Source organism: Peromyscus eremicus, chromosome 14 (genome assembly GCF_949786415.1).
Source record: "Peromyscus eremicus chromosome 14, PerEre_H2_v1, whole genome shotgun sequence".
In the NCBI taxonomy this organism is placed as follows: Eukaryota; Metazoa; Chordata; class Mammalia; order Rodentia; family Cricetidae; genus Peromyscus; species Peromyscus eremicus.
This window is the reverse complement of record NC_081430.1, coordinates 26,274,851-26,297,408: the sequence shown is the minus strand read 5'-3', so window position 1 is coordinate 26,297,408 and position 22,558 is coordinate 26,274,851. Positions and strand designations below refer to the sequence as shown.

The window sequence follows — 22,558 nt, the reverse complement described above, 5'->3', positions numbered from 1 at the left end:
GAATAAGAATATTGTGCCCCTTTCTCTCTCTTCTGTTACAGGATTTTAGCCTTATACAAAGGTCTGCTTCCCAAGGTGATGAGGCTTGGACCAGGTAAAGATACTCTCACTATTTATGTCCGTCCTCCTTTATTGTCCTGGTATCTCTTCTCTTACCTATGAAGATCAGCAACACCATAGAAATTTATCATATGGGGAGAGAGTGAAAACCTGAGAATACAAAGTTTCCAGTTCAAGATACTGAAAGCATCCATTAGAAACACTCTACCTTTGTTTATAAATACTATTTATGGCTTTGCTGGAGGCCAATGAGCACTAACACCACACCAATAGGAAAAGACCCACAGCCACCGACCCAAGTGAGCTCCAATAAAAGCAGCTTCTGGCTGAGTAGAGAATTCCATGGAGAAACCCATCTGCTAAAACTCTCCCTTGGGCTCCGGGCTCAATCTTCCTTCTGCCTCACCTTCATTTCCAAAAGATAAAAGGAAGAGAACTTGCTTTCCTGAGCATCAAGAGTTCCCTGAACCTCATTCCCAGTCACTTCTATGGAGTGAAGCACTCACTTGTCCCAGCCTCCATCAGTTTGGTAATGAAGACTCCTGGCTTGGGGATAGGAGACCACAAAAAAAAAAAAAAAAAAGCCCAACATTCCCACAGGGAGAGTCAGCTGCCTCTATGTAAATAGATAAGAAAATAGCCTCTGGAGACTTCAACTGCCTGGGCAAATAGCCCTGGATTACAAGCCACCCTGTGATTAAGTACGAACATATGTTCTAGACCACACAGACATTTTTTTTAACCAGATCTCATGCCCCTCCTTAGACATCCTGGAAGTCTTCTCTGGAACATTCTCCCCTCCATTTTAAAACCCATGCCCTCCTGTAGTGGCATAAGTATGTTTACGTTCAATTCTTAATTCAGAAAACCCGCCTGTCTCCCCACCTTAGGTAAAGAACAGCCAGCAGTATGTAAGACGAAGCTGGAGAAGAGTTCACACTTTTGTGTATTTAAAAATCATTCCACCTTTCCCCATCTAGTACCCCAATCTCTGTGGGCGGTAAAGTGAAGATTTTTCGTCATATTTGAGATCTAGACCTGCTTCCTGTCGATCATTGGCCCACGTGTCAAAACTAAGGGATAAAAAAAATCGGCAGTGTTATGCATCTCTGTACTTCTCCTTCACCAAACACTACAGACCTGATAGTAGACCCTAATACCAGTGAAAATCACAGGTCTAGCCCTAACCAGCGTTCTCAAAGAGTAGGGCTGAAAAGAGTAACTGGGGAGAATGGTAATCGCCTGGAACCTTGAACCAAAACTCTTAAATAATCTGACCCCAACTTCTGTTAGAGGCTTTCAAATGTTTGCTTAGGTTTTTAAATGTTTCTGCATGAGGTATCCTAAGTTGCTCTGGTGTTCAACGCAATGAAGAGGGTTGTTGTATTACTGTCCAGCCTAAACCAAACTGTGAAGAACAGTAACCTAATGGAAACACCTGGCCTCCGCTGCATTTCAAATGTGCAAGTCCTAGGAACATCAGAGAAAAGAAAAGAAGATAGTATAAGAGAAAATGGGGCGGGGGCGCTAGAGAAATGGCTCAGTGGGGAAAGATGCCCCCCACGAAGCCTGACAACCTGAGTCGCATCCTCCAGGGCCTGTATTGGTGGAAGGAGAGAAAAAATATGTCTACAAACTTTTCCTCTGGCCACCCCCTCACCCTGGGCATGTAGGCAGGCACACATGAGGGGTGGGGGTGGGGACCTGAAATACAATTCAAAAATTAAACTTAAGATACACAGAGTGGGGCTTGGGGGCAGCTCAGTGGTGGAGCATAGAGCCTAGTATTCACTAGGCCCTGACCTTTGAACCCCAGCGTCACAAGTAAGGAAGAAAGGCAGGAGGAAAGGAGGGGAGAGGACTGGAGAGAGTGGAGGGAGGGAAGAGAGGAAGGAAAGAAAGCAGGCAGGCGAAGTGGGGGGGGACACCCAGATTTTTCATCCTTCATCCTAGAGAAGCAGTTCATCTTGTCTTTGTAAATGCTTCAGCACTTTAGCAGTTTTGGGTGGCTAACAGTGAGGTGCCGCCTACAAGAGTCAAGTCTTTGATTTCTAGTCTAGATCTCACTAAGCTGAAAACTCAAGTAGTCTACCTCTCTCTCTCTCTCTGTCTCATTCTTATCTATCTCTGTGGGGAAGTATGCATGCATGCATGCATGCACATGCTTTACAATGTGAACAGTTAGTAAAAGCAAATACAGTGAACACACACACACACACACACACACACACACACACAACCTTTCGTATGGCTTCTTGTTTGTTTGTTCATTTGTTTGTATTTTTAGAATTCCAGGAGAGTTATGAGTTTAATAGAATATCTCCATGGGTTAAAAATGAAAATTACAGGCAGATAATTATCTTTGGTTTATGGTTACACAAACATGTGCAGCCTGTAGATTTTTTTTTTAAATCATATGGCAGTGTGTGCAAAATAGCTAAGATCCAAATCAAGTTCCTTTTCTTTCCAAGAGAAGTCAACCTTCCACCCATGCAGCCAAGCCTGTTCTAAGTCATGCGCTCAGTATTTGTCCACATTTTTTTTTTCTCTCATAGGCCGTTCTAAGTTACAGAACACATCCTATTTGCTGCATCAGGTAGTGTTAGCTAGGCAAATGCTTGCCCCAGTGCGCAGGTGTCCAGCATCCTCGGTGCCTGTTTTCCTAAATCATATTCCCGTTGATGTCTTTGACAGCAAACCACTTCACAACCAGTTCCACAACATTCTCATCTAAGACAAAGGGTGGTCCCATGCCGCCCAACTCTACCCCCAAGTCTTCAAGTTTAAATCTGTATATATTTGAGGCAGATATGTGGAATGATCCTTAGCTTCCAACTTCCTTTTGTTAAGTTTTGCAAAGCAGAGTTTTAAAATATTCAGAAAGTAATTTCCAAACAGCACAACCCATTTTAAAAGCCAGACTCGTCTGTCAAAGCACAGTCTTGAAGAATTCTTTCTTAAGCGCAACTAAGACAATGCCAATTATGTCTGAAAAAGAGAACTCTATTGGCTAGATGTGAAGAATCTGGAAGTTTCTGTTCGCAGAACAGTCACATGCCTTTACATGACTAAATATGTCTTTATTTATTTACTTCTTTAAAAGCTGAGAGTGCCTGAAAAAGAATCTGATGAGAAATGAGGAAAGTTGCAGAAACTCACAGGGAAAAAAAATGTATTTGGAAACACAAGATGGTCTTGATTTTACTCTGAAAGTTTTCCACGATTGTTGTTTTCTATCTGTGCTTCAGAGCTCCAGCACTGATGACTCCAAAAGCCCCAGTCTGATAGGGCCTCCGGAGCCTTGGTGGCACGGGGTGGCAGTGGGGAGCAGTGTCAATGTCGTTACCCAGGACCCTGATGAGTTGCGGCTCTGTTCTCTTCTAGGTGGTGCGGTGATGCTGCTGGTGTATGAATACACCTATGAGTGGCTGCAGAAGAACTGGTGACGGACGAAGACGTGTCTCCCCCTTGACATAACAGAGATGTGGTCTGCAGTCCCATGAAGGGGAGACAAGTCAGCGAAGCGAGACGTAGAGTAAAGAAGGGAGGACAGCCTGTTCTGATGTTTTAAAAAAGTTTTAGACAAATTGACCTGGCCCTGTGGGCCATAGACACAGCACTGTGAGAAGGAGAGGAGTGTGTAAGTTAGGCAGAAGTAGGGGAGAGATCAGCCACACTTCATAAAAGCTACACCAACTGTGTGACTCAGACTGTGTCACAATGGAGACTCATCCAATCCTTTTGCTGAGAAGGCTATAAGCACTTAAACCCTTGAAAATACATTGTTCTGTGGCTAATTCCCTGAGAATGATTTAAGAAAAAAAAAGACTGAGTTATAAGCTGAACTTTAAATGCTTTTTATAAGGAATTACTTTTCCATAAATCATATTTTAAAACAGAAGAAAGAAAAAAATTAAATACACCAAAACAGCCTTTCAAGAATGTTTAGTTTTGTGAGTGCTGTGTTAAAATGTGAATCTACTGGTTTTCTTCAGTAATAACACACAGGGTCTATTTTCCTAAGTGTATTTTATATTTCAGGTGGTGGTTTAAGTGGGTTATTTTTAAATCATGCAATTTGAAGTCTTTTATTACAAATAGAATACATGATATTATACTAAACTGATCTCCTTTATGTAATTCACTTTGAAGACAAGTTTTATGACTGAAATATCTTTATTTTACGTCACGAATTGGATGCACTCCTTGGACGCTTCTCTGTGTCTGTGTTTGCCTTCCCACACCTCTGTCCTGAGCCCTTGTCTATGTCGTTCTTAAAAAGGATGTAGGGAAATAAAACTATTCTCCAGACTCTTGGGTTTAAGTGACATCTTTAAATATGAAATCAATTGTCTAGAATATTAAAATGTCTGTGACAAAGGGAAAAATCTCTCAAAATGAAAATACATTCTTAGCATTTCTAAGCATTCATGTATTAATATGCACTCCAAAAAAAAAGAGAGAGAGATAGCTTTTTGGTCTTGATATAACTAAAGCTTCTTTTTAAGTCTGCATCCTCAAATGATACTACTTCAGTAGCTAAAGTCAACAAAAAAATGTCAACATGTTTTAGATGTCACCTGTTCTTAACTACTACTGTGGGGTATTTCTGCTATGGGGGATTCTCACCAAAACATTTTGAAAATAAACAGTAAAAAGGACATGGTAATTATTTGTATTTATTAATTTAGAGCATTTGAAGTATAAAAATAAAAGGCTTTTGACATACTGTATATACATACATAGCCTTCTGTTGTACATCTTTTCCAACATACCTTTTTTTTTTTCATTTGTATTTCAGCCCAATATTCAATATGTGGGTCATTAAAAAAAAAGAAGCCAGGAGCGGGATGTGTTTGTGTGGTGGGATTGCTTTCTGCCCTTGAAGATAATACACACTGGGGTCCTGGGAGAGAGGGCTGGAGGTGCAGCACCGGGTAGGAAGGGGATTGCAAGGAGTGCATGTGCCAATTAGAAGTCTTTACCCTGTGAGAGTCAGGAGGGCATTAACATTAACCAACAGCAACAGGTTTAAAGATCAAGCAGTCCCGGCTCCACTCTTTCCTGTTCTTAGTTTTTAAAGTGGCCTCAAATCATAAATGGCCATGAATAGCCAACTCTATTTAGGCTTTCTGTTGTCTTAAAAATTGCTCCATGTGGATTTACTGCTATTCATAAAAGACCTGGGGAGAGACGTGAAAGTGGAAAACTTTGACACCATTAATATTAATTTCTTAAAATACAAAAAACCAGAAAAATATAAATAACAATAAGATTTCTTAATTTAGATAAGGAAAATAACATTATTAGTTGTGTTTCCATACAAACAATTGATATTTTTCAATACCCCTAATAGCCATCTAAAAACATTAGATAAAGAAGAATTCTGTACCTTAAGTCACTTTTTCTGGATGACAGGCAAGTTCCTCTACTGCATGCTTTGCAAGTCTCCACCAAACTATTGGATTGGATCTTTGTGCCATTCGGTTAGAGTCTAGCTTCTCACCACACTGGAAACTCCAGACGTCAACGGGGAGAGTTTTACAAGATCAAAGGAATACTATGGCCCTGAGAGTTCATCGGCTCCTTCTGCTTTTCTTCTCCTGAAGTTATAATCCTGTTTGTAGCAATGAATGGCAGTTGCTTTAGAAAGAAATGCAGTACGAAGCTCTCTATAAGACGTCTGCTGTTTGAAAAAAAGCAGTTCCTTGAACATAACTCTGTGTCAAAAATCTGCTTATAGTCTACATCCTAGGAACTCAAAAACTAGCTGATCTGGCCATCTGAGCTCTAGCAGAGGCGATAAAACCCGCATAGCAGGACTGGGTTGCTCGCCCAGCTGTGCACAGAACAAACGCAAAGAAACCAAATCTGCCAGCAAACCGGCATCTTTAACATCCACATCTAGGGAGGTACCTGTTTCGTTACTGAATGGAATTAATAGCAAGACACCCCGCGGTACATAAATATCTCAGTAGATGAACTGTGTCAATGTTCCGAAAGTTACTTTTAACCCTATGTTGCCAAGCAAGAGGAACCTCCTAAGCAGAAGGAATGCAAACTGTAAAATTCTTCCCAAGAAAATGAGTTATTCTAAAATAAAACATATAATCATGAGGTCACACACATATGCATATCCCACAACTCTATTCATAACATTAAAGCAAAAATCAAATCGGTCTAGAAAGATTTAGCAGTTAATCTCTGTTCTGTAATTCTATAAATGAATAAAGGGAATTTGCTAAAAATTAAATAGCATTTGTATTTCTAATATCAACACCAATTGACCTACACGTGAAACATGCTTCGGTACACAATGTAAACTTCACAGCAAGCCATTGTTACATTCATTAGAGTGGAATTCTCCATTTCCTTTTAAGTTACAAGATAATTTGGGGCTGAGATTGCGGAGCACACAGGTAAGCCAACAATAACAATTTCATTTCACAGTGGTTTTGGGTTTTTTTTCATCACATAAAGTTCCTTTTAAATGTCTCTGCAGAAAAACATCTCGCATTAGACTTGTGTCTAGGTGACTCCCCTCAGAGCCATGTGGAGCAGGTATATGACAGCCTCTTGCTGTCCTATAGTCCTGTACGTGGTGTGTGTGTTGTTTGACTGAGATACAATAGGAAAGTGGCTTGTTCTGTCCATATTTTGAGTCCTCTGCTGTAGAAAGAGAGTATCCTCGTGAGATGCTGAAGCCTTCACTGCACACACACAATTTGGGGGCAAGTCCAGGTCCAAGAGCCCAAGTCACCCACCACCAAATAGAGAAAAAATTACATTGCCAGAAAGTCACCTTTGTGAAAAAGAAAAGAAAAAAAAAAAAAAAAAAGACGGGGTGGTGTTTGAGGAGGGTTATCCCAAGAATGAAGACGCAAAGGTACCATCCACAGTCCATATTTACAAGCTAATAGAAATATAAACATTACTGTATTAGGAACCAAGTCAACACACCAAAAGGAGGAAATTCTCCGATATTGCTTGAGTAATACACATATTTTTCAACAAAATATGTCATCTCTTAAAAATAAGCAAAAGATCACACAAGTCAGTTACTGATTGGCTTCCCAATGGTGAATTAAGGCTTATCTGGTCACATTATTTGATTAAAGGGTATCACGTAGCTTATTTTTTTTTTCTACGTCTCTGTTCCTTTATTGATTTTGCAAAATCTCAACAATTGCACGTTTCAAAAGTTCAGGTTGATTTAGAATAAATATACATGTGTGGTTTTACCAAAGACAGGTCTACAAAGTCCCATAAGCCCTTTGAGGGGTACAGGTTTCTTCACTATGCTAAAACAGTGTGCGGGCAACACAATGTCTCATTCAATCTTTAGAGTTGCTTTTGTTTTTAAATCCTAAAGTTATGCCAGATTTCCTGCAAAATAAAAAGAATTTACGACAAGAGATATTTAAGTGTCATCAGCACAGAGGTTATGAATCCATAAAGCCAGCTCTTGAGGCCAGAGGGCTGGACCACTGGAGGGGTGGGGATGTGAAGAGGGGGAGGACGTGCTGAGAGAGGAGACCGTGAAGGGGCTGTAAGCGGAAGTTCCCATCAGAGTGCAGAAGCCGCGACAGAATGGCTCCCTTCTCTGGCTGCCTGCATTCCCTTGAAAGCCAGCGATGCGGGAATGTCACAGCTGTGGGGGGACAGTGGGGTGCTGCCGGCATGTTGCCATCCGTGTCCAGCCACATAACCTGAAGGAGCAGCACTGTAGGTCATGTAGGGTGAGACTTGAGCTGGAGTAGGGTAAGGAGCCATGCTGGATGCTGACACAAAACTGCTCACAGCTGGGAGACTGTTCGGTGCCTGAGAGAAAGGAAAGACAATCACATTACAGTATTCAACATCTCTCCAGTCCTTAGACACAGAATAGAGAGTGCGAGTGAGCTAACAGTATCCTGGTTCTACTTCTGGGCTGTCTTTTTTTTTTTTTTTTCCCCTAGACTTCCTTTTAACCTTACTTTGACCTGAAAGTATCCAGTCTTGCTACTTAAACAAACACGGAGCTGAAAAGCAAGATACTGTTCTTTCTACAAACGCTTTTTTTGAGGAAGCTACAGCCAGAAAATTCACAGCTCTTACTTTTGTGATTTGCAAGCATATGAAGGCGAGGCAGGGTGAGAAAGAGGCGAGGTGATTAAGCAGCTCGCCAGGCCTTTGTCGACCTTCCTGGCACTTGGGTTTTGTTGGGCCCTTTTGTTGAAGCTTTGTGACAGGCTGGTTTCAGGAAGCTTTCATTTCCAGGAGAGAAGGGCACAAGGTGTGGGTTGTTGTGTTAGAAACTCAGAATGAGCAAACCTTCTCTTAAATAAAACATGGGCCATATTTTAAGATGCCATGTTGAAAATGCCACTTAGACAAAGGACATGTAAAATCGGGACTTCTCTAGCAAGGGCTTTTGCTGTTGGTTTTCTTGCTGTTGTTTTGGTTTGGAGTTTGTTTGTTTTCTTAATGAAGTTTAGGGGATGTATTTTTTTCACCATTTTAGCAGAAAGGAAATTTTCTCCACAAAATTGGAAATTTTGCACTTGCAAAGTTTGTTTTGTTGTTGTTGTTGTTGTTGTTGTTATTTTAGTCATATGGACAAATCCCTTTAAACGAGTTTAATGTGAAAGCTTTGTTTGCAAACAAAATACAACAGCTCTGGCGGGCAAGCTTGCCTAGAAACCAGTGCTTTCTTGGCATCCAATAAATCATTGTTGGTATCGTTACTATTAACAACACCAAAAACACCCTGAGTTTTAATCCCTCTCTGGCGTGAGTACTCCCCACCCTTCAAGTGGTTCATTTTTTCCTCTGTTTCTACTCTGTTTAAAGATAAAGACTAAACCTTGTTTCCTGGAAATGACATGACTGGACTAACGTGTCAACATGTTTCCCAGTGAAAAGGTAATGTAAATACTGGAATTGTATTAGAAAATCATGATGTAGTCCCTAGAGCTCAGTAAATCAGACACATATTAGATGCTTTGTCCAGTTAAGTTAGGACAGAAAATGATGCTTTCTTTTGTGTACTCAGATTGAGCCCAGGACTTTGTACACACCCAAGTGTGCCATACACTAAATAGGCTGTACCCCTTCTCACTCAGTTCCAGGAACTGCTTTCTGAATTAACTCATTTGGTCATCATTTTTACTTCCATGTCTATGAGGGCATAATGGTGAGGTCTAAAGGCCTATTTTTGGAGTGTAAAAGGAATATCTATATGTACATATATACATACACATGTGTATGGTAGAATTTACATGGATGCACATTAGCATTGCCCATAGAGTTCTGACAAAACCTCATCTTAAATCTTTGGTCTATTAGAACACATATCTTATATTCTTCTTTTTGTCATTGTATATTCTTTTAAAAATGGAAGAGGAAAGAAAATAAAGATCCTTGAATACCTCCTATGTCCCAGGCACCTAGAAATACCCAACGTATTTTATACAATTATAAGGATTAATAAACAATAGCTCAACTGGGTGGTGGTGGTGCATGCCTTTAATCCCAGTACTCAGGAGGCAGAGGCAGGTGGATCTCTGTGAGTTCAAGGCCAGCCTGGCCTACAGATTAAGTTCCAGGACAACCAGGGCTACAGAGAGAAACTCTGTCTCAAAAAACAAAAACAAAAAATAATAGCTCATTATAAACTGCTCAGCTTATCACAATTACAAGATAATATATAGCATAATGTAATGTTCAATTGGAATTTAAACGTTTTTGTTTAGGGTTTGGGGATTTTTATTTGTTTGGGGTTTTGTCTGTTTATTTTGTTTGTTTGGGGGGGGGGTCTTTAGACAGGATCTCACTATGTATCTCTGATTGTCCTGGAGCTCACTCTGTAGACCAGGCTGGCCTCAAACCCACAGAGATCCACCTGCCTCTGCCTCCCAAGTGCTGGGATTAAAGGAGTGCACCACTATACCCAGCTTTCGTTTTTTTTTTTTGTTTTGTTTTTTAAACAGGGTCTCACTATGTTCCCAGGTTGGCCTCAAACTCATGTCCTTCTTGCCTTAGTCTTCTAACCGGAAGTCACAGGTATACACCACTATACCCAGATGAAATGAAAATATATTTCAAAGGACCTCCCAAATGATGTCCTTTTAACTAAAGCTCTGAACAATTAACAAAGAAATGACTTCATATCATTGTTCAATAAAACTGAAATTCTATCTTCTTTTTATTTTTATTTATTTATTTGGATGGGGAGTGGTTTTGAGACAGGATTTCTCTATGTGACAGTTCTGGCTGTCCTGGAACTCACTTTGTAGACCAGGCTGGCCTTGAACTCACAGAGATCCTCCTGCCTCTGCCTTTAATCCTCTGCTGGGATTAAAGGCGTGTGCCACCACCACCTGGCCTATCTTTTTATGTACAAGGCCATTTAGAAAGTTGGAAAAGGGCCACACACGTAAAGCCCATCACTCCTGCCCTGATGCTGTAGAGTCTTCCGTAGCCTACCAAGGTGTTTTTCCTAGACAGTCAGGAGGTATAATTTAATCTCAAACTACAGCCTGGTAAAAGATTCTCTCTTCTCCTAGAACTCAGTTCTCTTTATCAGTTTTTCTTTTCTGAAAAACAAAAAAACAAAACAAAAAAAATTTATGTCCCCTTTTTAAGAATTAGTTGTTATGTCTCAAAAGAACTTATTTTAGAGTTCTTAGGTAATAAAAATCTATAGAGTCATCAAATTACAGGAGAAGATGGTGAATCGTCTAGCATTACAGAGATTATTACTTTAATTGCTTTCATTCATTATTTTATTTTCCCCAAGATGTCTTAAAAATTATTTTGGAATGTAATTATCCCAGTAGAATTATGGAATGGTGTCCACACCTGTGTTTGGCCCCTGCCAACCATTAATTAGTATTTAGATACTACTAATACCAATGTGTACCTAGAAAAACAGAATAAGAATATTAAGGTCTGGTAGTATAGCTCTGTGGTGAAATACATTCTTAGCTTAGCATGCATGCAACCCTGGGTTCAATCTCCAACATAGGAGGAAAATGTTAAAATTAGTTTTAAAGTAACAGAAAACATTTTTTAAGTGCCTAATGTCAAAAGATTTAACATGCATGGCAAAATAATGATCTATCTGGGAGAAACTATCTGTTGTTGACTTCTGTTTTCCGTCACTGCTACCTGTCCTTCAGTGGGGTGCTGGGGGTGTTAGTTACTATGTATACCCTCATTCTTGACGCAGCTATTATTACCCCACCCCTTAAATACAACCAACAGAAGGACTGGATCAGACTCTTGGGCCTCAGATAATGCTCCCTTCGTGGAGAGGCAAAACATTGGGCTTTAAGCTCACTTCCATGTGCCTTGTTTACTCCATAACTATATTCATTTGCCAAATATAACACATCCTATTAATTTTTCCATAGCTACCCAACTTCTCATACCTAAAGTACCAAACTTGCTTTGTTTTCATCTGTGGTAATACTGAATATTTCAAGGTTCTCAAAACGCCATGGTATTTCCTGCCTGTCAGTTTAGGGGTGCAATCCCCTCTGTGCCGCTGAAAAACCCAAATCAAGTTCAGAGAGGAAGCTCCATCCTGTACAAAGGGAGGCAACCGGTCACTTACAGGGAGAGAAAAGGTGGAAATCCTCAGCCTTAGCTTGGCTTTTCCTCATGCTTATGACTTGACCAGGACAAGAGGGGAGTTTTGTCTTAATGTCCCATTCTGCTGTTGGGAGTTCAGATTTCAAAATTGGGGAGTTGGGGGTAGGGTTTGGGAGAATAAGCAAGAAAAAAAAAGTGCTTCAAAATGCCCCTGCCCCCAGCCCCTTCACTGTTCATTCATTCCAGTGACTCAATAAATATCAATTTTCTCACTATTAATTTTGAAACATAACATTAGCAAAAGTAATAAATCTTTCCTGGGTAAAGTGGTCGTTATTTATGAAGAAATCACTGAAAGGGTAAAATTTTCCACAGCAAAGGAAAGCAACCCACAGGTAGCATTGGTTTGTTTATGCTCTCCAGTAAAAGTAAACTCCAACTCCCCAAATCTGTTTAATGTTTTCAGTGAAGGGGCATGTAATTAGTCTGAAAAGCTAGTTAGGCTGCGTAGAGACTACCAAATGTACACCATAAATATAGCAGGAGCAAACATGTTAAATCACACTATTTAATTGGATTGCAAATATGATTTATAAACCAATCGACATACGAAATCTCGAGGGGAAAGTCAACAAATTTTTTAAATGAAACCCTGCAATAGGAATGCAGTAGAAATTCCGATTTTGCAAACGGCTTTGCCTAAATATTTCATAAATAAGACTTTAACCCTTCAGCCCCCTTTTCACAAAGATCTTCCAAGAAAGCAATACAAATTCTTTTCTCTGAAAGGTTGTTGTACCAGCCAGCTACCTTCATCTTATTTTTGGAAATGAGATTAACTGATACAGAGTAAAACAGACAGAGTTGGTTTTCTTCATTGAGTTGTCTCAGGAAAAAAGACAGCTTTACTGATGGTGTAATGTAGTTTGAGTTAGGTGGTCCCATGGCTGTGCTGGCAGGCTGTTGGAGGACAGGGACCTGCCTTAATCACCTTGTAGCCTCACAAAATGGGACACATCAGGGACATTTCATAAACGACTTACTGAAGACTTGTGAGCGCAAAAGATACAATTCTCTTGTTTTAAGGACAAAACAAAGAGCTACCCCACCCCACCCCCCTTTATCACAGAATGAGTATTTACTTCAAGCAAGCCAAATGAATAAGGCTATGGGCAAGAGTAAATAAAAGTTCCAACCAGCCAATTACCTATTTGATTTATGGTTGTTCCTTGTATGCCTCCCCCTCTAAGAAAATGGAAATGTATTAGTATCCAAACACTTGTGACCTTGAAAAAAAGAAGAAGGAGGAGGAGGAAGAGGAGGAGGAGAAGGAGAAGGAGGAGGAGGAGGAGGAGGAGGAGGAGGAGGAGGAGGAGGAGGAGGAGGAGAAGAAGAAGAAGAAGAAGAAGAAGAAGAAGAAGAAGAAGAAGAAGAAGAAGAAGAAGAGGAAGAAACTGGTATGACAACTGTATGGAAATTGGAAGTTAAAGACTACTTTTCAAATTCTGGGAATTAGCTACTCAATAGTTTCTCTCTTGAAGAAAATGCCAATAAGAGTCTAGTAGCAGGTTCTCTGTTCACAACCTGTCTGTCAGCCACTCCTCCCACCCACTTGGCCTTTCCTTTCTAATAACATGAGTTTACCCTAGCTTTATGATAAAGTATATTTGGCCATAAAAACAACTGTGTTTCACATATATTTACAATAGCAGTTTCATAGACAAAATACAAATTTGCGTCTGAAAATAAGCAGATGTTTTTGAGAAATTATTTCTCTGAGATTATCTTTCTAACTACTCTTCTTTCCTTCTTTGTTGTATAATGACCTAGTTAAACAAACCTGGTAAAATGAAATAACAGTCACACACACGGCTCAACATTCATCCAAGAGAACACTTGTAGTTACTCCATTACAGGCCCAAATGTCTCTAGATAATGGGAAGCTAGTATCGTATTTAAATCTTTTCAAATTTTATGTTTCTAAATGTTATCAAAATCGATATAGCCTTACACTGATTTATTTAATTTTATTTTGTATTCTATTGGCATACAACAATAATTATATGTATTTATCAGATACGGTGTGGTGTGATGCTTCAGTACATGTATACATTGTACAATGATCAAATCATTTAGCATGTCAATCACCTAAGTTAACATAAGATATTAAAAAAAACATTCAGAATCCTTTCATCTAGTGATCTAGATTTTACGGTCTTTTAAGTGACCTTTTGTTGCTATTTCACATGACACATTTTACTGACATATAATTATAATTAAGTTTGTCTAAAAATACTATTGGCTGAAAGATAAACAAATTAGACCATGTATGTCATAAATATGATGAATTTCAAAGACTACTGGAATTTGCCTAAAATTTCATTCTCTATAAAATTATAAATTAATTTAACAAAACGCTAACTTTGTTTATTCACTCTGAAAAAAATTCGGTCAAATTTCATTTCTGTCTTCATGAAAATATTATGTTCAGGAAAACGGATTTTAAATTTTTTTAAATTTACTTATTTGCTTAATTATCAAACAAAGTTTTTAAGATATTTCACTAGGAAATTATATACAAGATGATTCAGGTGTATCATCGTTTAAAATAATGCACAAATGAATACTTTATGAGAATTTTAGATTAAGCTGCATTTTTAAATTCAGCTGTTTTCACAACTCATTTAGTTCTTAACTATTTTAGTGTATTTATAGACTATTCTTTATTTCTGGCATCTCAATTGTTAATGAATACTATATTAAATTTACTGTCTCTATTAACATATTCAACCTCAAAATAAAGATACTGGGACCCTGTAAATCTATCATTCATATTACTCTAGAGTAGCAGGTGAGCAGTATGTTTGTTCTGAGGAAACATGCCTATTTGGAGAAAACTTTTCAAAAACTATACATTTATTTATGACCTGTGTAAATAAAATCAATTATTAATTTACCAAATTCTGTGTAAAAGGACAAATACGGTCCAACACCTATGTTTATCTATTTCATGTTTTTTTTTCACTTGATCACGTTAAGTCCAGATTTTGTGCCTTCAATAAAAGTAAACCAAATATAAAGAACAAGAAAACATTGTTTCCCTTCACAAGCAGATGAGAGTAAGGATTTCCTGCCCAACAGTAAATGTAGTTGAAAAGTCTAAGATAAATAAATATTCTACCCTAGTCAACAAAGACTTCTGAATGGGACTCCAGTATGAATTACAGTTCAACATTAATGTATAAGATAAATTTGAATATTCTAAACTAATTTTCAAACAGAGTGAATAGGTGGATGTATGACTGAACTGTGCATGCAGTTCTAATTCCTAGGGATCAGGTATCTTTGAAGCTTGAGGTGAAAATAGAAACTCTAGATCACGGTAACTAACCAATAGTATTGGCACTCAGTGCCAGCTTGTTCTGTGGTCATTTTACAGGTGTCTCCCAAGAAAACATACTCTGAGCTCTGAGTCTGAACTCTCCATCTCCCCCTGAATACCCCGAAAGGAAACTAGCATTAAAGAATAGCACGGTAATTAATTACAACTGCAAACGCCCAAATATTACAGGCACTTTTTTTTTTCAGCTTTCCTTTGTCAAGGACTTTCAAGTTTTGTTAGCCATAGTGGCAACTGGTACCTGAGTTATCCTCAGAATATGCTGACAACACTTTGTATGGGGAGCGGTGACTTGTAAAATTAAAGTTAGCTTTTGAATAGAATATTACAAGATAATTACAACATAAGCAGTTCCCATTCATATTAATTCTTATGAGTTTATGTGTAATTTTACATCAAGAAATCAATGTCTACCCTAAAGCGTTTGCCTCTTTAATGTATGTTTAGCCTTCATCATAAAAGAGTATCCACTGATCTATGTTGTGCTTAGAAACTTTCTGTTTTGTGATTGTGCATCATTTGAATTATCTGCCTACATGGCAGTATGGGATAACATTTCAATTAAGAGTTCTTCAAATATTAATTTGACAGAAATATCCTTCTATTTGGGGTCCTGGTCTCTTAAGTATTATAACATTTAAAACAGGATTTATTTGGCCACCTTTCCCTTAAATTATTTGCTTTTATAAAACACAATTTAGTAATTTAAAATTCCTTGTAAATGAGTTTTAGGGAAACAGCAAATTACTTGAAATGGTATTTATTTTAAATAAACTGTCATTTAGCTTTAAAGCATATTATAAATCAGCCATTTTTCTAAGCCAGCTTTCCTGACAGATACGTCGTTCAAGGGAGGGGTGGGAAATGAAAGTAGCTATGAAGGTTTTTGGATGAGGAAACTTCTTTTTTGTAAAGGGTGCTGTTCACGGACTGCGTGTGGGAACTGGAGCTTATTTTGAACTCTAGACTTCACAGTGTGATTCCAAAAAGCAGTGAGCATCAGAAGACTCTGACCTAGCTCCTGTTCGACGCTCACTGGTGTTATTGTTGCTCTGTGTACACTTCCTACTGTTTGTCACGAATGCTTGGTGGAAGGTTTCTTACTACGGATTTTCTAAACAATGCGTGTTATGAATATCACTTGCTTTCAAAAGTCAATCTCCAACTGCCATTTATAACCACAGGGGATATTTAATGAATGTTTTCTAAGAGCCATGGCAGTGTGCTAACTCTTTGGTCTCTGGGACTATTATTTCCTTATGTTGAAAATAAAGAAACCGAGGCTCTAAATGGGTCAACAGCTTGTTTTTTTAAAAAAGCGGCGGTACCAAAGCACCAGGCTTCTAACCATTGTGCACCACGGCCTCTCTGTGAGCTGATTGTTCCAGGCAGGTCTTTGAGAAAGAAAATGGTGAGTTTGCTTGTGATACCTCACGGGCTTTCTTTACAGCGGAACCAGACTGCGCAAAGCATCACTCCTTCCTTGCTGTTTTTAGCTCTGCTTGCCAGGGAATAGCTAGCTACTAATGCATTCTGACCACATTGAGAGGGACTAGGAAATAGAAATGTAATTTGTTAGAAAAAAAAAATAATAATGGTCAGGGTGTCCCCCAATGGATAAGAATAATAAGTTCCAATAAATAGTATAACTGATTTTGACAAGAAATGAAGTTGTAAGGCTTTAAGATAAGTACTTTGTCGCTTTGGAGAGGTGGAGTCTACTCCGTAAATTCTGGCCTTAAGTCCGCACTTGAGTTTCGAACTGTTCATTCTAGCATAGTGACGAATTTGGACTCACACTTTTGTGTGGCAGCTGCTTAGTTCTTCTTGGGGGGGGGGGGCGGGAGAAACACGAGTGTTTTAAATTTTCCTTCAGAGAGCAGAGGGAGGGCCAGGGGGAGGGAAAGGAAAATTAAACGGTCCACAGCCAGTCCGTATAATTTGAGGTTTTCTCACTAACCTCCCTTGGGAAATTATGATGTGACCTTTAATCGGGAAATGGTAACTTTATTACGTTTATCTGGTTGCCCCTCTTCCATTACCGCCGGACAAGCTGGTCTCTGGAAGCCGGAGCAGGGGACTGTCTGTGTACAGGGCCCCCGCAGCCTCCCACAAGCCTTAGGACTCCGACTTTGCGGTGTCCAGGCTGCAGCCGGCTAACCCGGTGCTGCTCTGAACCCCAAGGCCCGGCCATCCCGAAGCTCGGCCTTGGCTTGCCAGAGACCGGCTAGGTGTGATGGGAGGGCTGGGGGCCACACATGCAGCGGGATGCCAGGCTTTTGCTCAGCCTTCAGCCCAGACCTACTCAAGCTGGGATTCATCCCCTGGCTCCAGTGGGTCGCTAGCCCTGGTGTCTCGGTCGGTCGGGGCTCAGAAAGGCTCTGCGTCCGTCCTCCATCTCCCAATCCCCGGCCCCAGGAGGCCCGCCGCCGAGCCAAGCCCTCTCCTCCTCACCTGGCCGTACTTGGCCTCCTGCTCCAAGGCCCCCTTCTCCAGTCCGTTCACTGCGTGCGGGGCGGCGGCCGGGAAGTTGTTGCGGCCCAGGCTGCTCCACTCCTCCACCTTGGGGCTGTGGTAGGGGGAGCTGTCGCTCACTCCTGGGAAGGTGGAAGAGAGTTGTCAAGCTCAACCCGCGCGCCCCCTCCTGAGACAAGACCGGAATCCCTAACCACAAACCTCCCGGGCTAAGACCTGGGGTCAACTCTCCTGCGCTAGGCCGCCTACGCCTACGAGCGCTGGACCCAAGCGTAGACTCCTCGGTTGTCAGCCTAGGGCCTGGAGAAGTTTTGGTAGCCTGAAAGTAGGCCTCTGAGTTAAGTTTCACCCACGCCTGACGGAATTTTGTTTTGTTTTTGTTTTGTTTAAAACCAGCGTTAGATTTCCTTTCTTCCTTTTTTGATCTCTTAGGGGATGGATTGAAAGAGACGAGAATTTTTCCAAATGGAAGGAAGACCCCAGAGCTGTGAAGCTGGATATGTGTGCATCACCTCTGTCCTTACTGAAGGAGCGCTGCGAAGACCTGACATTGAGGAGGACTGATGAGGGAGAGAGGGGTACAGGCGTAAGTGTGTCTTGCTCACAGACAGCCTGAAAAATGCCCACTGCACAGTGGGGTTATCTGACAGTTATGTCAATAAGAACGAACAAAAGACCTGCAAAGTCCTTTGCAAACAAATAACTAAATGATGCCCACAATACACATGCAAAATATACGTGCGCAGATTCCACATTGCGTGTTAATGGGACTTCCCTACATTCTCTGCCTCTGCCTGCTAAATGAGTACACTTATATGCATTTTTTTAAAATGAAGCCTGGAAATACCGTGGGTGTCAATGGTAGAAGATTTTTTTTTAAGTATCAGAAAGAGAAAAATAAAGTATTAAGAGAATGAAAGTAGAATTCAATGTTAAGAAAAGGAGTAAAGCCATGTGCCTATCTTTCTGTTCTTAAAGGAGATATAAACAAAAAAAGTTATAGAGAGTAAGATGATGGTCATAATATCTACAGTTATGCATATCGAAGAAAGATGTTTGCAGGCTGCATGCATCTTTTTCGTCTCTTGGTCTTGTGTCCAGAGGTTTGACAGTGTCATTTCAACTACATTTTAAACACTTCTGTCTGATACAGGTCCTTCAGAGAGTGGTCATTTGGAGAAATTACCTTTTCATACGCACAAGTTTGTCAGAAATCTGGTTGTTTAAAGGCGACATCACAATAGATAACAATGTCCCTCCTGTGATCCAGTGCTTTCCTGCCTGACACTTGGTCTGACTGCAGGATTCCCCAGAGAAGAAACGTGGTCTTTTCAACTGTCAGGCTATTTTCACTATGCCTCCCCCTCCAAAGAAATCGATTGTGTTCTCATTTTTGCAGCAGGAAGCCAGGGCTGGTTCAGGCCTGATGGCCTTTGCCTTCCCGGACAAAAGGCAGTCGATGGGCACAAGCCCGAAGTTATCTTAAGAAACTGAGATCCCCCTGTGAGCCCCATTTCTGCTGATCTCACACGTTCCCACGAACAGGGGCTTCCTTTAAATGTCAGTGAGGTCAGTTTATCCTATAAATCAAGGGCAGCATCTCCAACGAAGGCTCCAACTAGTTCCAAATAACTCAAAATTTTACTCTTGTCGAGATTCCCAGTCAGAAAACAAGACGATGAGAAATCATGCACTGTGTTAATTACTCTAAAAGGCAATTGTGCCAATGTGGTGGAAACTCAGAAAGCAAGAAATTGTTACAGGAAATAGTTTCCTCTTTCCTAATTATTTTTTTCCTCTGCCTGTCTTAAACCTTATACTGAGAAATTAGGTAGCAAATTGAGCGAGAAAAAAATTAAATTTCTTTTTCTCCCTACACCAAGAAAGAAGCTAATGTCTTTTAAATTTTATTTTTTAACAGTACAATAAAGGAAAACAAACTCAAGCTTCCTGGGGAAGCCGGGTCCTAGGGTGCCGGGTTTCGGGGGATCTTTCTGAGCAGACAGAAAAGACACCCAGGACAGCGCAAGGTTCCGGCTTGAAAACCTGCAGGAAGGGACCCTAGCGGCATTTCCCAGTGCCCGAGTACTCTGCAGAAAGAGGGAGCCTGGGGGGGGGGGGACCAGAGACAGCAGCCGAAAAGACCACAGCGAATCACCAAGCAGTTGTCACCGTAACAACAGGGTTGATAATTAACGTCTGTTAAGGGTCCAGTGGGGGGGGGGGGGGAGAGAGAGAGAGAGAGAGAGAGAGAGAGAGAGAGAGAGAGAGAGAGAGAGAGAGAGAGAGAACCCGGATCTCCGTTTCCGAGGAAAATGAAGTGAAGCATAAGAATGAAACCAATTAGGTGACATTTGAACTTCCTGCCTGAGCAAATTTGGCCCTGATTGCCAGAATCCGAGAATAATAATACAATTTCCACAGCAGCGTGCGGGACTCCGTAGCTGCTGCATCAGCTCGGCAAGCAAGTTACCGGCGGTAGCATCTGCAGCCCGCGGGCAGGCCCAAGCCGGTTAGGGCCTCCCACTGCTCCCCAAGTCGGGCCGGCTGCGCTTTCCAAGCAGGCTCGCCCGGCTGAGGCCGCGGGTGCGCGAGAGGCGGGGGAGGGTGGAAAATGCGAACCATGTGTTGGGGATGGGGGGATGTTATGGGTCTGGTAGTTTGAGATGAGGCCGCAGACTCCTCTGTGTGTGTGTGTGTGTGTGTGTGTGTGTGTGTGTGTGTGTGTGTGTGTGTGTGTGTGTAACGGAGGGGGCAAGAGTTTCAAGTTTAATGAGATCAGGACAACCCCTGGGAAGACTCCTGAGGTTTCCAAAAGAGAAAGCCACAGGTGGTGGGATCGACGCTCGCTAAGAACCCGAAGGTTCTGGGGTTCCCGGTCTCCACTCAGCACCCCGCCTCCGAGCGAGCCCCTTACCTTGGTCGGTGATGGAGCGGATGCCCAGGATGTCCGTGACAGAGTGAGAGGAGGGCCAGGTGCGCGGCATGGCCACCGAGCCGGGGATGGCCGGCACCCCAGGTGGTGTAGGCACCTTAGCGGCCGCCGCCGCGATGGGGCTGGGGTAGGAGTAGATGTGGTTGTAGGGCAGCGCGGGCTGGGGCGCAGCCTGGTGCTGCTTGTACGAGTCGTAATGAGCCTGCTGGGCCAAGTTGCCGATCTTGTTGCGCAGAATCCGGCTGATGGAGCTCACCGAAGGCACGTTGTACTTGTCGCACACGCCGTCCGCCAGCAGGCGGTCCCGGATCTCCCAAGCGAAGATGCCCGGGTCCCTCTGCTTGTAAGTCCGGATGTGTTTCACCACAGTGGGAGTGGTGACCCGGGGTTTGCTGCCCCCGATGGCTCCGGGCAAAATCGAGCCCGTCTCGTTGTAGCGCGCCAGGATCTTGCTGACGCAGCCGTGCGAGACCCGTAGCTGGCGGCTGATGTCACAAGGTCGGATGCCCAGTTGGGCTAATTCCACGATGCGAAGCCGAATGGCGTTGGGCAGCGGCCTTCCGTTCACGAACACTCCTCCCAGCTGGTTCACCTCCCCGAAGGCTGGCTCTGCAAAAAGGAGCACAGAGCGCGCGACAACGCGCACCCGCTGCGTGGGACAGCCGCCTGCCGCCCGGCCTCCGCCAGCATCCGGGGACAGGGCTGTGACACCCTCAGAACTGTGGCTGTCCCGAAACCAGACGGTCCCCGGCCTGGGCCCAAGGGCCCCAAACAAGCTGCGGCCAGACCTCGTTCCTGCTTTGCCGCGTTCCAGCTACAAACAAGTCCCGGGGCAGCTCGGGACACCCCAAAACTCTCCGAAGCAGGCGGGGACATCGGTCCTGACGCGCCAGCGCGCCCCTCACTGCCTGCTTGGCACCCAAACCCTCGGCCCCCGCTCCCCTCCACCGCCTTACCCCCTCCCCCCAGCGCGGTTACACAGAATCCGGGGAAAGCTGAGGGGTTGTTTTGTTTTTGTTCAGTTTTGTTTGCATGTGTAAACACGTGAGCCACAAAACTTGGATTGACATTGGAGCTGTCGGTCTCGCCAGTGCCACGGCCCTCTTAAGACCAGAAAATGGCATCAACTGCCACCCGGTAGCGGGAGCTCCCACTGCACCCCTGTCGCCGCTGACCCTTGGCGTGTTCGCACAGCTCTTAGGGACGCGGTCTGAGTCAATAGAGCGCGGGTGCGCGCCCCAGCTCCCTCCCTCTCGCCCTCGCCTGCTCGCTCCCTCCCTCCTCGGTTCTGACAGCGTCCCCCCGCCGCCACTCACCCATTGCTCCGAGCAGCACACCAACCCGGCCCCAGTTCCGCACTCCCAGAAAGGAACTTTTCTCTCGCTTTCACTAGGCCGACCTGTCGCTGCTCCAAGTCGAGGGTGCCTGGGCTTCTCCCCGGGAGGAGGCGACGAGAGGGCCAAAGGAAAGAGTAAAGGGAAGTCTGTGCCGGGCAGAAAGAGGCTTGAGTTCTGCATTTCAATCTAAGCAGCAACGTGGGCTGGGCTGAGCAGGGCCGGGCGGCTCAGTCTATCACTCACTTGTGACACACCCCAAAAGAGGTGGGCCCGCGGGCAGTCTGCCTTGTAATTGGTGCAGGCCGGTGAGTGGCAGCTCAGTCCGGGGAAACTCCTTCCGCTGTCTGTTTCAGGCCGGCTCCGCACCTGGGTGACTAAATACAATAAATATGAGTGTTTGACATCTTCCCCCAGGGGCGCCACAAACAGAGTGCAAAATCAAGCTGGTAAAAATGCTGAATAAGCGAATGGAAGCTTTGGTCTCAGTTTGAGTGACTTTAAGCGGGTAGGGGCCCCCGAGGACACCTCTTGGGGAAGAGATGGACTTCTCAGCATTGCAATTGGAGGTTAGGACTCTAAGGAAGCCAGCGGGCGCGACAGTTCAGGGGGGAGCTCCGGGAGGTGAGGATGACTGAGAACTACCTGCAATGCTGGCCTTTGGGGACTGTCAGAAAGAGTCTTGCCCACAGATTCTACCTCCTTTCAGTCCACTCAGGATGGGGAGAGCTCAGAAGACAGGCCGATGGGAGAGACGGAGAGACCAGAGATCCAGGG

At 42.8% G+C, this 22,558-nt stretch overlaps 2 protein-coding genes across 2 annotated transcripts in view; one reads left to right on the top strand and one right to left on the bottom strand.

Moving 5' to 3' along the window:
* Slc25a21 (solute carrier family 25 member 21) overlaps positions 1–4,721 on the top strand; it is a 482,653-nt gene extending 477,932 nt beyond the window's left edge. Inside the window, exons 9-10 of the mRNA XM_059279867.1 lie at positions 8–94; positions 3,445–4,721. Of these exons, the coding sequence (XP_059135850.1) occupies positions 8–94; positions 3,445–3,506 (149 nt within the window). The 3' untranslated portion in view covers positions 3,507–4,721. The remainder of the gene's footprint in view (positions 1–7; positions 95–3,444) is intronic.
* A 2,165-nt stretch (positions 4,722–6,886) lies between these two features.
* On the bottom strand, positions 6,887–21,927 carry Pax9 (paired box 9). Its single transcript, XM_059279925.1, has 4 exons — positions 21,764–21,927; positions 20,430–21,056; positions 17,492–17,634; positions 6,887–7,881 (listed from the first exon to the last, which is right to left on the bottom strand). Exons 1-4 carry the CDS (start codon positions 21,765–21,767, stop codon positions 7,627–7,629), a joined length of 1,029 nt encoding a protein of 342 aa, XP_059135908.1. The 5' UTR covers positions 21,768–21,927; the 3' UTR covers positions 6,887–7,626.
* Between the last annotated feature and the right edge of the window lie 631 nt (positions 21,928–22,558).

Coding starts and splice junctions, on each gene's coding strand:
- Pax9 (XM_059279925.1), bottom strand. Junction 17,635..20,429: donor CCGCTCCATCACCGACCAAG/GTAAGGGGCTCG, acceptor CCACCTTCCCAG/GAGTGAGCGACAGCTCCCCC. Junction 7,882..17,491: donor AGGAGGCCAAGTACGGCCAG/GTGAGGAGGAGA, acceptor CCTTTCTCTCAG/GCACCGAACAGTCTCCCAGC.